The sequence below is a fragment of the Canis lupus genome, chromosome 2 (assembly GCF_003254725.2).
Source record: "Canis lupus dingo isolate Sandy chromosome 2, ASM325472v2, whole genome shotgun sequence".
NCBI lineage: Eukaryota > Metazoa > Chordata > Mammalia > Carnivora > Canidae > Canis > Canis lupus.
In genome coordinates, this window is record NC_064244.1 from 77,839,950 (window position 1) to 77,852,043 (window position 12,094).

Sequence of the window (12,094 nt, forward strand, 5' to 3'; positions counted from 1 at the left end):
TAAATCTGTATCCGGAGACAGCTTCCTGCACCACTTACCGCTCCAAACTGTTTATTATTCCACTGGTTTACGGCGACCGGACAAATATTCCATCCCCAGCCTTCCTGGTAGTTTTGGTCAGAGCGGCCAGCCCATGGCCAGGGTCTGGTTCCGGCTCGCCGCGAGCAGCGTCCTGCCAAGCCACACGGGCCCGATGAGGGGCTGTCCTCAGCACACCGGGCCGTGGCTGCAGGACTGTTTGGACTGCCTGGTGCTCTTGGGCTTTGATGAGGAAATTCATGCCTCTGTCATCATCCCCGCGGCCGGTCACATAACTCATCTGAGGTGCATTAAAGCCGGGGCTGGTTTCCAAGGTAAGTAATGTGAAAGGAGAGCCAGGGCAGCGGCGGGGGAGACACATCTCCGGCAGTGATGCATGGCTTCTGAGCAAACGGGAAACGGGTCGCGGGTTGAGCCGTGTGTCCCAGATGAACCTCGGGAAAACATCTGGTTGCCTTGGACGGGGGACACAGGGGTCCCAGGTGAGCCGAGCAAACCCATGGTAAAGGGTGAACATGCATGGTGGTTTGGGGGGCTGTCTCCGGGCTTAGACGCAAGCAAGGTAGTGTTACCTTTCCCACGTAACAGGTGAGGAGACCGACATTTGAGCCATGAAGTGATTTCCTCGCGATGATCTGGCTAGGGCAGGGTGAGGGAGCTGTTAGAGTCCCCCAGGAGTGAGGTGACTCGGGCCAGATGGAGGCCACTGGGAGGGCTGGAGGGGATAAGCCCGTACCCAGGAGGTCAGTATGTGAGCTGGTGTCAGCCTCAAGGCAGGAAATGACGGAGGGCAGGGAGAGGGGAACAGAGAGGGACACATTTTGGGATAGAGCGGGCAACGTTTGGGTGACCTACCACCACGTGAGCCATGGGATCAGAGGAGGCTTCCCCATTTGAGCTCCTCCATCAAATAGTGCTTGCAGTGACCAGACCCAAGGTGTCCCTCTGGAAGCTAGGCCTCGCTGCAGCCACACACTCAAACCTCGTGCCTCGTGTGTGTCTGGAAGGACCCATGTCACCAGGCACCAACCCTGCAAGCTCTCCTGGCCAGTGATGAGGCACATTCCTCCACAGAGCAGCCCCCCCGCCCTCGCTCCTCAGGGCACAGCCCCTGTGCTCCCTCCCCTTTCCTGTTCCCTCTGTCCCCAGGGGTCCCTCCCCAGCTTCAGAGGCTTTGTCCCCAGCCCTCTCCTCTCTCAGTTGAGGCAGCTGTAAGTGTAGGACGTGGAGAACTTCCTTCAAATGGTTGGTAAATCTAACAATGACCCATGAGATGAGTCACATGTCGCCCTCACCCATCACCTCCCCTTTGGCCCGCCCTTCCCTTCACTCCCACCTAGCACAGTCTCCCTTAGGGATGTCCCTGGAAACGAGGCAGGTACATAAAGTGCTTTGGCAAATCCACGCAGCCAGGGGGTCTGGGGAGGGAGGGCGCGCGGTGGTCTGTGTGGGAGCCCCGCACAGCCAGATCATGCAGTCCTTCCAGGGGAGGAGGGCGGAGGGAAGGCTGTGGAGCAAGTAAGAGATGTTGCAAGCCAAGTACCAACATGTTGAAAAGGAAGTTGCATTGAGAGGTCACTTCTCCTGTGTGACAGCTGGAGACATGAGAAAGAGGCAAGATCATAAATCTCTGGAAGGAGATCCAAGGTTTCCGATCCAGGGATGGGCCCTGCAGATGTTCGTTTGATATTTTTTTCAGATTCTAAATATTTAGAAACAAAGGTGGAATGTTTTGTCGAGTAGGGGGGATTAGGCTGGTCCTTTGCAAGCTGAGCTCTCTCCCCACTCAGACTCAGGCGCCCTGTGACAGATCTTCGCGCAGTAAAACTCCAGCAGAGGCACCTGCCTGGGTGTCATGGCAGAGAAATCCTCTTTGACTCGAGCTTGGCAGTCAGGCAAGGCCAGGCTGTCCATCCTGGTGAGGGGAGGAGGCCCTCGGGCTCCCCCGGATGTAGGGGAGCAGGGCTACGGGCTCAGGGAGTGCTTTCTTGCTGTGGGAGGCACAGCTACAGCTGCAGCCGGCTCCCTGTGTTCCCGGAGGTGGCCTGGAGGCTCCAGCGTTGTGGCTTCTAGGGACAGCCAGGCCACAGAGGAAGGGACTGGAGATCCCGGGGTGGGGAGGGGGCCGAGCAGGGATGGATACTATTGGGAGTCTCCAAGCCCTGGACTGTGGTCCGTCTCAGATTTTTTTCTCGTAAAGAATGTACATGAATGTGAGCACACGGAGAGGTCTCGTGGAAGAAAACAAGCTGTGGAATCGTCCAGACCTGGTTCAGTCCTAGCCTGCTGCCTTCCAGCTGTGTGACCTGGACAGACCACTCCCTCCTCCCTTTTCCAAAATATGCATTTTTACCCTCAAGCTAATAATGCTTATTTGGAAAAGTTGCTATAGAGTAGAAATAAAAAACCACTTGGACACATAGTTTGTGCTCAATAAATAACAGCTATTTCTGCTACTACCACATACCTTACAAGCAGAGACTTTTCCATCTTCTAGAATACATGTAGTTTTAGGCTCAATTAAAATTTCCCTAAACCAGGCAAACCGAACCTTCCTTGAGAGGCCTTCTGGCCATGTTAAGTCCTGGCCTCCAGCCCAGCTCCTAACCAGAGCCCGGTTCAGTCATCGGGAGGACGTCGCCGGCTTCTGCCCAAGAGCCAGGACCGGAGGAGCCCCGGGAACGGAGCTGCCATTCTCCCGGGCTCCGTCCTGATCCTGCGTGTAGTAGCTCGTTCAGCAGAGGCCCGTGGGCTCCAGGGGCGGAGCCGTGGAGCAGGCGCTGGCTTCCCTCAGGGACCCCCCACGCCGGCTGTGCTGCAGAGCGGCCGGAGAGGCTGTACGTACACCCCTTCCGAGGTAGACAGCCTGCCTTCCAAACACTCACCGTGTCCTTCCCATCTCCAGGCCACAGAGAGGAGGAGGAGGGGTGCTTGATGGGGACGAGCAGGCTGGGCCCAGACTTCAGACTTGGTTGGAACCACCTTGTGGAACATCTGTGCGGCCACAGCACATAAAAATGTTTTCGTCTGGCAGCCACTTTTATAAGGATGTAATAATATATGCATTGCAAAAATAGTCCTATTTTTGGTGGGTCAGCATTTCCAGCAAGCTGACCCTGACCAGGTGTGGAGGGAGTCAGCAGGGGTGTGGGCAAGGGGGCCGTGGAAATGTCTGTGTTGCAAGACCTCTGCCTGCACCCCAGCCCTTGTCTTCCTTCCCCTCCCCGGTCCCTGCTAGGCCTTTCCTTGGGCTCAGATCCCCTGCTACGAGCTTAGGGACTTCTTGTGCCCTTTAGGGGAGACCAGGCCTCCTCACTTTGCCCCTCCCTGTCCCCCCTGCTCCCACACCCACCCCAGACCTGTCTTACCTTTGGACAATCAGTAGTTTGATCCTGGAGCCCAAGAGGTTGGGCTGATGTGACTTTACTTACCCTGATGGCCCAGAGCCCTTTGCCAACAGCTCTGACCCCATTGGGGTGCCTGGCTGGTGTAGTCGGTTCCGCGTTCAGCTCTTGGTTTCGGTTCAGGTGGTGGGACCGAGCCCCCGTCTGGCTCTGTGCTCAGCCCGGAGCCTGCTCCAGATTCGCCCTCCTGCTGCCCATCCCACTTCTATGCATTGCGCACACACTCGCTCTCTTTCTCGCGTAAATAAATCTTTAAAGAATTAATTAAAATAACATAAAGTGGGCCCCTCCACAAGCTCAGCCTGAGATTGCCAGGAGTCCACCCCCTGCTCGGGACTGGGGAGGGTGAGACTCAGACTCTGTGGGAGGACAAGACTCGGGGGGGTCGGGCCCGTCGGGCTTCTCCCTGCCCAGCCGCGCTCCAAGCTGCCCTCTGGCCCAAAGAACCTTTTCCGTGTCAGGGAAGGGAGCACACGGTCCTGAGTGGCTCAGTCCCTCAGTTGGTGAAGCGTCTGCCTTCGGCTCAACTCGTGATCCCTGGGGTCCTGGGAGTGAGTCCCGCAGGATGGAGCCCTGCATCGGGCTCCCTGCTGGGGGGGGGGGGTCTGCTTCTCTCTCCCCCCTGCCTGCTGCTCCGCCTACTTGTGCGCTCACCCTGCACACGCTCGCTTGCTCTCGCTCCCATTCTCTGCCAAACAAATCTTTCTTAAATATTTTTTTAAATGGGTAGATGGGGCAGCCCCGGTGGTGCAGTGGTTTAGCGCCGCCTGAAGCCTGGGGTGTGATCCTGGAGATCTGGGATCGAGTCCCATGTCAGGCTTCCTGCATGGAGCCTGCTTCTCCCTCTGCCTGTGTCTGTGCCGCTCTTTCTGAATAAATAAATAAATAAATCTTTTAAAAAAAAAAAGGGTAGATGGATCACCATCCTTCCTGAGTGTGCTCCCAATGTCCCTTCAGCATGCACAAACTCCAGTTGTCCTGACAGTAGTATTTTGGCTGAGGGCAAATGTTCCAGCAAATGCTATGGGGTGGCCCAGGGGGGTGGGTATTTAGGAAACCTGGAAAGAGGGGGAGTAGCTAGCACATCTCCGTTCAGGAGCAGTCTGACTTCTATTTTGTCAGGACCTGTGTAGTCTTCTGAGGATCAAGACTCCCCGGGATCGCTGGCCCAGGGGTGCTGGGGGCAGGGCAGATACTCCGTTCTTGCCCATTCTTGGGGTCAGGGCATTCGGACTTTCTAGTGCATGAACTCCAGCTTTGCCCATGGGTCTCTAAAACTCCGGCACCGGAAACTGAATCCAGCCTTGCTGATGTGGCCGGGCCCAGACCTTCCTGAGTGTTGGAGCCCCGCGGCTGCAGCGCCATCACGTGGTCGGGCCAGGCCCTGCCCCGACGGGGACACCGGGAACCCACCTGTAACCTGAAGTTGTGTGAAAGCTCTTGTGGCTGCTTGTCACAATCTCACTGAGCTTGAAATCCTCCCAAAACCATGCGTCTCTTCACGGGACCGGGCTCCCATTTTATACTTGGCGAGGTTCATGTTTGAGGTGGAGAATGTGACTTGCACTCTCCCCAGCCAACTGGGCGGAAGAGCAAACGTGCTGTGGTCCGGGCAGATACCGTGACATCCTCGAGCTTTCATTCCCTTGGGTTGGAAACAGAGTTCTTCTAGGGACTGAACAGAGTAGGTGAGTCTGCACCTGGCAGCTGCTGTGTCCCGGGCCAGCCCACGGCCCTGGCTTCCGATCATCTGGACCCTTGGTGCTGTCACCAGGATGCTTGTAAGGCGCTCTCAGCTGTGCCTTCTTTAAGCCCGGGCAGGCAGGCTGGCTCAGGGCCAGGCAGGAGGCCTGCGGGATGCCGGGGAGGCCGCCCCTGGGAACCTGCCAGTGGCGTGAGCTCCCTGGAGGGATTCTTGCAGAACTTGGTCACGGTGAGCCCATGTGTGGATTCCTAGATTTGAGAGAGCTGGTTTAGATGTGCCAACAGATGATTTTTTAAATTTTTATTTATTTATCCACTAGAGATACAGAGGCAGAGACACAGGCAGAGGGAAAAGCAGGCTCCCTGTGGGGAGCCCAATGCAGGACTCGATCCCAGGACCCCGGGATCACGCCCTGAGCCAAAAGCAGGTGCTCAACCACTGAGCCACGCAGGGGTCCCACCAACAGATGATTTTTAACAGTCTCATCAAAAATGGTGTGGATCAGTGTCAGACTCGTGTCTTCCTTGTTTCACGAAGGTAGGGCCAGCCCCTGCGTGTGCTGACTGGTCAGGGATGGCTGTTTCCCAGGATGGGGCTGGCCTCACTCACTCCGGGAACCTGATTAGTTCAAGTGACATGGGTCTCTCCTACCATCTGCTTGCCCAGTTGTGGCTTCATCTTGCTCTTAACTGGGTCTTTTCTACCATTTCTGGCCTCGAGATCATTCTCCCCAATACAGAAGTCAAAATAGGTGAGAAGCAGCAAAGCCTCTGGGCTCCGAGCACACCACCGTCCAGGTCTCCAGCCCCAGAGCCCCCCCCCCCCCCCCCCCGCCGCCCCAACCTTCCCGCGTTTTCTCCACTCGCCTGAGTCCATCCTGAGCTCTGGCTGCCCCGATGACACGCTCTGATCTTTTCATCCTGTCCCGGCCTCCACGTCTTCAACCACTGTCCATTCCGTGACCGAGATGCTCAGCACCCTCTGGGGCACCCCGCGAGCTGTGGACACGGGGACCTCTCCTGGAGGAATCGGCCTCATGGGAGACGGGGGTTCTCGTGCGGGAGCGCCCAGGTCACGAAGCCCCGGCCCCACCTGCTGCCGCCTCTAATAGCTGTAACGGTAACGATTATCCGGTCAGAATGGACCCCGCGAGGCTCGATCGCTGGGTCCCCCCCAGGACCCCACTCGGTCACAGTCTAGGAACCTGGGTCCCGACGGCCGGCCCCGCCACCAGTCCGTGCGTCCCCTCAGCCCGGCTCCGGGCTGCTGGTCCCTCCCTCCGAAGCTGCCGCCGCAGGGCCATCAAAGCACAGAGGAGGCTCCCCCACAGGGGACGCGGACAGCCGGAGCCCGTGCCCGGCCGGGTGGTCCTCTGCTGGCCGAGCTGCGTGGACCAAAGCTGAGGCCCCCCCGCGGGGGTGCCACCCGGAGCAGCCGGCTCTGCGCGGCCCGGGCTCGTTCTCAGGAGCGCGCGGGCCTCTGACGCCGAGGGACCCTCTGATCTCTTGCAGATGGAGAAGGACGAGACCGTGAGCGACTGCTCCCCGCACATAGCCAACATCGGGCGCCTGGTGGAGGTGAGTGCGCCCCGGGCTCCTCCCCGCGGGGCAGCCCCAGCTGCGCGAGTGTTGCTCGGGCCTTGCCTCCCCAAGCCCGCGGGCTGGCAGGTGCCCCAGCTCAGCCAGGACGCACCCGTTGGGGCCCTTGGCCGCACTCTGTACTGGTCGGGGGACCAAGGGGTGGAGGCGTGGCACAGACACGGGGAACTTGCCAGTGGTGTGAGCTCCCTGGAGGCCCATCGGTGTTGGCCGCTGGTCCCCGAGTGTTGGCTTCTCAAGCCCGAAGCCTGGGAAGCGCCTGGGGGCCGGCCTGGCTGTGGCGCGGTCCTGCACCTCCCCCCTGTGGTGGCGGCGGGGACTGCAGGGGTGAGCGGCCGGTGGGGAGGGTGGGCCTGGGGCCTCCCGTTGGCCGCCCTGACCTGACCGACCTCCCTTCCAGGACATGGAAAATAAAATCAGAAGTACGCTGAATGAGATCTACTTTGGAAAAACAAAGGACATCGTCAACGGGCTGAGGTAACGTACCCACAGCACAGGCTTCACGACCAAAAGACGTGGGTTTGAATCCTAGGCGTGCTGCACGAGGTGGCACCGGCCTCGGGTCGTCCTGGCTCCTGCCTGCTGTTGTGTTTGCTGGGGGCGCTCACGTGGAGCCCATCGGTGCCCTCGGGACCGCGAGGGAGTGCAGCCTGTCGGGCGGCCTGCTCTGCTCTGGAGCCCCCGGGGCTCTGGTGGCCGTGACCCTGTCCTGGGCTGCCCCCCCCCCTCTGGTGCCCTCGGTTCTGCCGCGCTGGCCCAAAAGAAGGCGGAAAGGGTTCTCTGGGCCGTCGAAGTCTGGGGGGACAAGGCAGGAGATGCAACCGTGGGACGAGCACTGGCCTTGGGGTCAGAAAACTGAGAGCTCCTGCAGGTGCTGTGCAACCCTCGGCCGGTGGCTTCTTTCCGTGGGCCTCCCCCAGCCCGGGGAGCAGGTGGGGTAGCCTCTGCCCTCAGCTTCAGTCCCCAGGGCCCCATTCCATGTGTCAGGCTCTGCTTTGGGGCCGACAGCAGAGGCAGGGAGCCGCTCCGGGGGCTGCCCTGACTTGTGGATTCACCCAGGAGACAGATTCCTGGTCTCCTGCTTGTATGGTTTGAAATAGCGAGGAGCCCCCTGGATCTGCATCTCTCCCATTTCCACCTGCCGGTGGGGAACTCAGTCTGGCCCCTGGCGGGTTCTGTTCCTCCTCTGGCAACATCGCTGTCCTCTGGTCACCTGGGGCCCACGCTCCGTCCCGCAGACACGCTCCTGGCAGGGGGGTGGTGGCCGGGCCCCCTCCAGCCTCAAGCTCAGCGGCTCCCCCTCTGTGCTGCGCCCCGGAGCGCAGGGCCCTTGGACACGGCTCTGCCTTCTACCCCGCACGCCCCTGCGTCTCCAGCAGTCATGTCGTGCTCCTAGGTGCGTGTCCCTCCCTCCCGCCGCACTCATCTCTGACCACTCTCTGTAGATCTGTTGACGTAATCCCCGACCACCCCAAGTTTCAGCAGCTGCAGAGGGAGCTTTCCCAAGTGCTGACCCAGCGCCAGATCCACATCCAGCCTGATAACTAAGCCGACGCAGGTACCCTGCCTGAGAGGCGTGAGCACCCTCCCCACTAAACAGGACTCACCAACCCGCCGCCACCCCCGGACCAGCTGTGGCTGCGCGGTCCTCTAAACCACCACTAACCCCCGTGTCGGCTCACGGCTGTGGGCGGCCGCGGTAACACGTAGAGTCGGCCCCGTGTAACCCAGACCCGTATCACGTGTGTGCTGTGTGTGTGTCTTGCACTCTAGGCAGGGGTGGGTGTGGGGCAGAGACGGGGCTTGGCCCTGGCTCTGGAGGAAGCCCAGTCTGGGGATTAACCCTGCGTCTCCAGCAGAAGCCGCCTGTCTGCACCGCTCTGGTCTCAGAGCCGGGGTCTGGGCACAGCCTTCGCTCGGCCGCATGCCCCAGGGCAGCCTCCCCGAGCCCCCTCTCTGTGCACCAGAGCCTCTGGCCTCCCCACCAAGCATCCCAGAGGCCAGATGAGCCTTCTCCATGGGAAATGGACAGTTTGGGGCCGTGGCTTGTGAAAGGGGTGTGTGGCCCCGAGCCGGAGGCTAGAGCACAGAGCGGAGGCCAGAATCCCCCCGGCTGGGCTTGCTGCACCCCCAGACCGGTTGCTGCTGGAGCTGCTTGGACCGGCATAACCTTCTGCCCCTAACAAGCTGCGGCCGTCCTCTTAAACGCCTCACACTGACGGAAAGGAGCAAGTGTTGCTTGTTGACCACAGCTGTGAACCCCGACTAGAGCCCATGACAGATACAGATGGGGGAAAGCCCGCGTCCTGGGAGAGGAGGGAAACTTTTAATCCAAGGCACTCAGAAGCCCTCAGGGCAGGGCTAAGGGATTTCTGCCCAGACCAGGGACTGGCCACTGGAGGCCTGACCCAGAAGAGGCCCAGCAGGATTTCGGGGGAGCGGGGGGCATTGATGCAACCAGGCTCCTCTGTGTTCATGGGACTCCAGTGTGTCTGGGCCTCTGAGTGCCACCCTCACGCCTTGCGCTGGGACATCCCATTCCCATCGCAGCGAGAGGAAACCTTCTTAAGGCGTGCCGTGGTACTGCCGGCGTCTTCCCCAGCCTCTCAGCTTTTGTTGGGGGTGGGGTGGGGTGTAAAGTCTTCTAGAGCCCTGCCCTGGGTCAGTCCCTTGGCCACCCCCTGGAAGATTTCCAGCATAGAGCCCCCCCCCCCCCCCAGCAGCGGGCAGCCGGGCTCTCCGTGGGTCCAGGACACGTCCTCCTTCCCACTCTGAGCCACCAGTTCCTCTGGGCATTGATTGGACATTGCTTGGCAGTGACCTTTCCAGGCTGTGTCCCCCAAATTATATCTCCAGGCCATTCTGAGCCCAGTCTCCCGTGCCTTACCTAATCTCCCTCTGGTTCTAACTCTGGAACTTTCTCCCTTGTGGAGGTTGAGGACAGGGCCCAGGCCAGGCCTGGTGTGCTTGGCTGCTCCTTCCCAGAAGAGCCAGCACCCACGCAGGCCGGGGAACCGTGCGAGCTGTCGCTTCCTCCCCCCGGAAGCTTTTCCAGAAGCACATGGTGGGCCAAGAACCGAAGCCCGGGGCCACCAGGGCTGCCGTCTGACGCTTCCCTTTGCTACCGCTGAGCCGGGGCAGCCCAGGATGCTTGTTCAGAAACATTCCACCGAAAACCATGGCACTTCTCCTGAGAGTTTTTTAGTGGTTTACGGATCAGCTTATCTGTGCCACCCTCAGACTTGGGAGGCCACGTGCCATGATTTTTCTGGGATTCAGTAGCCAGAGCTCAGTTTGGGATGTTCTTGGTTCTCCCAGTTCTGGAAGTCGAGGATTCTTTTCTGCCCCGTCTTCCGGCCTTTTCACGGCCGATGCATTTCAAGCCTGAGATTCCTACGGGCCGCAGTGTCCACAGCTTTCCTGCCAGGCAGCCTGCACCCTTCCGTCACTGCTTCAAAACTGTTGAAAAGTTTATAAGAAGTTTAGCAACTTCTTGGTCAACACGTTGGGTCAGTTTGACAGAGCGACCTTTCAGGCCCTTGGAGGGGGGGCACTTCCCTGAGCCTCAGTTTCCTCGTCCGTGGATTGGGGACACCAGGAGGCCCCCCAGGATCTTTGAGGGGAATGAGAGCTGTGTGGGAAGCACTGTGTGCGCCGCCCGGCCTTTGCAGAGCTTAGCGGCCGCTTGCTCCGGTGCAGAGCTTAACGCCCGTGCGCAGGTGCACCGGTCCACACGGCCCCACAAATCCAGGATCGGACAGCAGGGACCCAGGGCCTCTCGTCTCCGTCCCATGCTGCCTCCTGAAATCCAGGCTGAGGGAGCTTCTCGGCCAAGTTCAGCTGACGGTGCCGCACAGCAGCAGGCTGCCCGCGCCTGCCCTTTGGGGCTCAGATGTCCAGAGGTTCTTAAGCGTTCGCTGCACCCTGCACCCTGCACTTGGGGGGTGAGCCGCGGGCCGCCTCTGCCGGGCAGGGGGGCGGTGAGGGGAGGCTCCCCGGCAGGGCCCCTGAAGCACGAGGGGCTCGGCTGCGTTGCTCTCGAAGCCCCGGAGCCACCCTCTGGCTCAGGCTGACTTGGGACCCGCGCCCGGAGGAGTGGATGGGGTTCGGTGACCCCAGGCGGGCCGTGCACGGAGGCCCGCGCCTCTCCAGCGCCCCCAGCCGACGTCAGCCCGGCGGCCCCACGGTCACCCGAGGAGGCAGCGTGACCCGGCCCTCGGGCCGCCGCTCCCCGCCACGCGCACTGACGCCCTCTTTCCCCCTCCCGGCAGGTCTGTGCAGACTTTCGCAGACAAATCAAAGCAAGAAGCTCTTAAGAACGACCTGGTGGAGGCCTTGAAGAGAAAGCAGCAGTGTTAGAGCCCCGCTCCGCTCGCTCCGGACACGCCACGCGCTCGGTAGAGTCCTTTCTTAGAAAACTCGTCTTCTGCCCCCGCCCCGCCCCGCCCCCACCAGGTCCCGTAACACCGGCATCGCGACCGCACAGCGCCATCTCCCCAGAATAAAGCCCAGTAAACACCCCTGTCTCCGAGGCCTACTTCCCACCACGTTTTGCTATCAGAACTCTCCTTGTTTCCAGAGCCCGTGTGCTTTTGTTTGCCCCAGCCCCCCCCGCCTCCCCTCCCTCCCCCCCTTTTTGTTACATTGGTGTAAAAAATGTAAAACAAAAAAATTTTATGAACTAACTGTGGTGTGTGAAAGAGAAGAAAAACTGGAAATCTGATTCCACGTGTGTTTGGGAGTTGCTTGGGGTTGGGGCCGGGGGGACAGGGGACAGCTCCCGGAGAAAGGAGGTGGCCCTCAGCGTCGTCCTGCACAGACTGGCCCCTGTCCCACGGAGCCCACGTGGTGGGGGCGCGGAGTGGGGCCTGCTGACCGTCTGCTCTTCTGGCCAGGTGCTTTTCTGTCAATTTTTATGGAATGCAAAAGGAGTTTTTTGTTTTATTTTGTTTTTTTGTAAAGCTTAAAAAAAGAAAATCTACATCTTATACTTGAGCTTCCATACTTAAAAAAAAAAAAAAAGAAAAAAAGAACAAAAAAATAAATAAACAAACTGGGACGCAGTTAGCACCGGCCTTGTGTTCTCTCTCACCTCGCCGGCGTGCGTGGCCTGGGGAGGGCTGGCCCCGGGTGGTGGCAGAGGGGGGACCCCCACGGTGGGCGAGAAGAGGGGCCCTTGCGGGGCCCAGGGCTGCTGCTCTGCTCCCCAGCCCACGCGCCCGGAAGAGCTGGGCACCCCACGTCCTGTCACCCTGGGTATGGCCTCCCCCACCCTCACCCCTACTTTCATCCCCGCAGACCCCCGCTGTGTGTGGGACTCCGCGGTCCCTGCTCTCCTGCTGACACCA

At 60.0% G+C, this 12,094-nt stretch overlaps 1 protein-coding gene across 4 annotated transcripts in view; it reads left to right on the forward strand.

Annotated features, from left to right (window-relative positions):
- Positions 1 to 11,813, forward strand: part of CAPZB (capping actin protein of muscle Z-line subunit beta) — a 130,369-nt gene extending 118,556 nt beyond the window's left edge. For 2 of the 4 annotated variants that reach the window (XM_035713973.2, XM_025447962.3), the window contains exons 7-9: positions 6,660 to 6,725; positions 7,147 to 7,223; positions 11,018 to 11,813. In XM_035713973.2, the coding sequence (XP_035569866.1) occupies positions 6,660 to 6,725; positions 7,147 to 7,223; positions 11,018 to 11,105 (231 nt within the window). In that variant the 3' untranslated portion in view covers positions 11,106 to 11,813. Of the gene's footprint in view, positions 1 to 6,659; positions 6,726 to 7,146; positions 7,224 to 8,191; positions 8,305 to 11,017 lie in introns of those variants that run through there. The other 2 variants (XM_025447961.3, XM_049106534.1) reach the window with 2 other exon arrangements.
- The last annotated feature ends 281 nt before the right edge of the window (positions 11,814 to 12,094 follow it).